The sequence below is a fragment of the Papaver somniferum genome, unplaced genomic scaffold, assembly GCF_003573695.1.
Source record: "Papaver somniferum cultivar HN1 unplaced genomic scaffold, ASM357369v1 unplaced-scaffold_10, whole genome shotgun sequence".
Lineage (NCBI taxonomy): Eukaryota > Viridiplantae > Streptophyta > Magnoliopsida > Ranunculales > Papaveraceae > Papaver > Papaver somniferum.
The window spans coordinates 11798022-11802565 of NW_020618825.1; the positions used below are offsets into that span (position 1 = coordinate 11798022).

At 36.1% G+C, this 4544-nt stretch overlaps 1 protein-coding gene across 1 annotated transcript; it reads right to left on the minus strand.

Annotated features, from left to right (window-relative positions):
• Window positions 1-950: 950 nt before the first annotated feature.
• Window positions 951-3129, minus strand: LOC113326100. The gene is made up of 4 exons (XM_026573896.1): window positions 2859-3129; window positions 2264-2773; window positions 1645-2154; window positions 951-1526 (listed from the first exon to the last, which is right to left on the minus strand). Exons 1-4 carry the CDS (start codon window positions 3046-3048, stop codon window positions 1132-1134), a joined length of 1605 nt encoding a protein of 534 aa, XP_026429681.1. The 5' UTR covers window positions 3049-3129; the 3' UTR covers window positions 951-1131.
• Window positions 3130-4544: the final 1415 nt, after the last annotated feature.

A 4544-nucleotide genomic window follows, 5' to 3' on the forward strand; every position in this document is an offset into this window, starting at 1 on the left:
TGGTCCAACAAATCTATGTTAGAGGATTGTCTCTTTATCTTAAGTGAACTGAGTTTTCTTAAAATAGAGTAGAAATTCTAATGACTGGGCTGATAAAGCAACAAAATATAGTAGAAGATTCAGTATAACAGGCGAATGGTTGGACATAAATCCTCCATTTGGCCTACACATGATGTAACTTTCCTCTTTATCAATATATATTTCTTTCCTAGCAGCAAAAAAAAAAACAAAAAAAAGAACAAAAAAAAAATTACGTACCACCCGTGCAAGACTCCATTGATCAAAATACTTAATCCAAGAAAAGTAAATTTGATAAACAAAATATTGAGCATAATCCTAAACAAGGCACTAAAGGATATTCTTGAACCATCTTTTTATAATATGCTCCAATTTCGTTTTCATTCTCAACACCACATGTTCCAAACTTTGCCAAATTAAAATCACCCCCAACAACACTAACTCTACGAACACCAATTCCAGGTCCGACGACAATAAATAATGATGAGTTCATATCTAAAATCTCCTAAAACCCACCACTGTAAATCAAACAATTAAAAAAAATGGATCAAGTTTATAACCTCAATTGAAAGCAAACAAATAATCACGAAAAACATAACCTCTCCTCTCTGTTCGAACATTTTCCGATTGATTGGATTCCCTTCCAATCGACTGGTTAATGTCTTTTTTTCTGTGTTTATTTGGGAAGAACCAGGAGACGCAAAGACTACAGAGAGGATAGAGAGAAGAAAGATAGAGATAAAAGACTTCACGTGGATATGAATATTTTGCTTGTCTTATACACCCGAGAATTCACATCCAAGAGCTTTTTAACCAAAAAAACTGTAAAATTATGTGGTCTCAAATAGGCCTATGATTCTCGTTATTAATTTATCGAAGTTTTACTGTAGCATTCCTGAGAAAGTGCTCACTGTAACTCCTTTCTAAACCTGTTTTCAAACATTGCCTAAAGCACCTTCATTTTTCATCTTGTAGAACTTGGGAATTTCTTATTACAAATTGTATGAATTGGAAGCCAACCTCCCCGGAACAGTATGAATGCGTAGTTTTAAGGCTCAAAACCATTATTTATTTATTAAAATAAAATTGCATTTAAGAAAATCCCCTCTAAGCTTAGAGTGGAAAACCAGCGACAAACATACCTCCGGCTACAGCCAAACAGATAATCAAACATAGCAAAAGATTGAATCTTAATTTTGGCTTAATCTCGAATCCGAATACCTGGAGCCGTTTCTTAAGAACATAACCAGAGATGACTTCTGCCATGGATTCCAATGGTTCTGTTGTGATTAGCTTAGCCATTTTAGCAGCATACTCTTCTTTAACTTCGTAAATGATCGAGGATTCGATAACACATGAGTTTGGGGTTTTCTCAAAGACATGGATCCTGTCCATGTAGAATGTGCAACCCATGTCTAGGTATCCTCCTTCGATCATAACCACTTCTTTCAGTCGCTTCTCATGGTTAATCTTCACAAATTTCTCCTTATACCTCCGCGGAACTGCACCTAAAAATAGTATAAAGAAAAAGTTCGGGTGTCAGGACAAGTGGAGGCAGTTCCCCAGCTCTGTGGCAAAACAATAACACAAGTAGTAAATTACAACGGTTAGTAGTTGTAAATATACCTAGAGGGAAAGCAATATCCAGTACAGTACCAACGCCACCATTGCCTGCAATGACATCTAGCTTTTCGAAAACACCAGGAAGCAGAACATCTCTAAGTAGTCGATGGATGTCAGGGGAACTGTAGACGTTCCAAATCGAATCAGCTGAGGTTTGCACCTCCGTTTCGTAATTAATTTCTTTCCTAATTAGAGCAGATTGCTTCTTAGGAATGTTTCTCTCAGAAGCTGATTGTTGCTTGATAGCGTAATTAGAGATGACTTCTGCCATCGACTTCAATGGTTCTGTCGTGATTAACTTAGACATGGCATCAGCACACTCTCGTTTCACTTCATAAACCACAGATGATTTAATGATACAAGATTTAGAGGTTTTTTCAACTACATGGATCCTATCCAGGTAAGATGTGCACCCCATGTCTAAGTACCCTTCTTCGATCATAATCACTTCTTTTAATCGCTTCTCGTGGTTAATGTTAACAAATTTCTCCTTGTAACTACGTGGTACCGCACCTAAAAGTCGTAAAAATGATCAGTAATTAATTAAAAAAGTAAAAGTATCACTTTTTCAATAATTAATCAAAAATTAAAAAGTAAAAGTGGAGGTTGTACTTATTTATACCTGGAGGGAAAACAATATCAAGAACAGTCCCAACGCCACCGTTTCCTTCAATGACATCCAATTTCTCGAACACACCGGGAAGTAGAACATCTCTAAGAAGCCGAGGGATATCAGGGCAGCTGTAAACTGACCAGATAGAATCAGCCGAGGTTGGTACCTCCAGGTCGTATCGAATCTCCTTCTTCACTTGAGATTGCTTGTCGAGAATATTAATTCTTGGCGAAACTGATTCTTTCTGTATAACGTAATTAGAGATGACTTCCGCCATCGACTTCAATGGTTCAGTTGTGATTAATTTAGACACGGCATCAGCATACTCTTCTTTCACTTCATAAACAATAGAAGATTCAATAACGCATGAGCTCGGGGTTTTCTCCACCACATGGATCCTGTCCAAGTAAAATGTGCATCCCATGTCCCGGTATCCTCCTTCGATCATGATAACCTCTTTCAATCGCTTTTCGCGATCGATGTTTACGAATTTCTCTTTGTAACTTCGAGGAACCGCACCTAAAACATTACAGGAAACGAAACATTACTAGATTGTCTAACACAAAGGCAGAATTTGTGTACGGTAAATTGAAAAAAGTTGTACCTGGAGGAAAAACAATGTCAAGAACTGTACCGACGCCGCCATTTCCTTCAATGACGTCTAACTTCTCAAAGACACCGGGAAGTAGAACATCTCTGAGAAGTCTAGGGATATCCGGCGAACTGTAAACTGCCCATACTGAATCAGCTGAGGTAGCTACCTCCATATCATATTTGATTACTTTCTTCATCATTCTCTCTGAAACACTCACTTTAGCTAATTAATTATTCTACTTGCAATATTTCAGAGCGTTTTAGGATGATGTTTGAGACTCAACTCACATATCATATTTTATAAGCTACAAACTAAACACAAGGTGACAGGGAATTATTTGTTTGGTCAAAAGATGTCTTAGTAGCGTACATGACGGGCTTTTGGCAAGATTATGGCACGACACCCCCCACGAGAGGTACGTGTTAGTGCACTAAGCGACACTTGGGCATGTATCTAGATATGCTCCTAATCCTATCCACTATATAATCGTCTCTAGATTCTCTGCACAGAAAGCAATTCAAAGTTTGGTCTACCAAAGTTGGCTCGTGGCCCTTCCAACATGATTGATTCAATATTTGACACTTTACTTACTACGGCAGTGTGACTACTCCAATTTATGTTGCACGGACACACCAAGAAAGGTGTCTTAATCGTGTCGGACACATGAACGGACAGGACACGGTTACGACACTTGCCGATATTCGATGGACACGCCATATCACGTGTCGCATAAAAATTGATATTAGGCACTTTGCGAACATTAATTGGACACTTTCGGACACAGTATAAATGATTAATTGTGGCTTGGAAAATCAAAATAAAACGAATATGATGCTAATTTATTCTTATATTAGTCAAATCCAAGCATTATTCATGAAAAACTTTACCACTATTTCATTATTATTAATTTTATTTAATTAACAATTAAGTATTTTACAAATAAGAACAATTATTTTATTGAGAGGATTGTTATAAAATCTCATTTTAATGGTGAAGATAATACATCTAACTTGTCCTCGTAACACATTTTTTGGAATTTTGACGTGTCCCTGTAACCGTGTCACGTGTCCGTGTCCGTGCAACATAGACTCCAATCTGCTTTGGCCTAAAGTAGGTCGTAATTTTGAATGAACAAATTTCTGGCACCATTCAAAATTTAAAGGACCATTTCTCAAATTTTTACCAGGTCATTATGAAGTAAAAATGAAAATCTCTTATCCATATATTTATAATAATGGCTAAAATATCCTTATGTTATTTTTAATTTTAATTTTAAATTTATTTTAATTTCTAATTTTTTGTTTTGTTTTTTAAATAAAAATTCTTTTTGTTTTTGAATTTCTTTTATTAGGTTCGTCTAGGTTTTTTTTTCTAGCCGAACTTCAATTTGTTTTTCATATGCGAAGAACGGACTGATACTTGGCTAGGAAAAAAAACGCTGAACCTCAATATATTCTCCATATGCAAAGAACAATTAGGGGTTCGGCTAAAAAAACAAATCGACTAAGCTGAACCTCAAACATATCTTTGCATATGATGATTTTTTTTTTTTTTGAAGTTCGGCAAGTAACTAAGGAAAAAAAATCACTGAACCTGGTCTCGGCTATGAAAAAATAAAACAACTTAGCCGAACCTCAATTTATTCTTCGTGTTTGAAGAACAAATTGAGGTTCGACTAAAAAATAAAAAAAATGA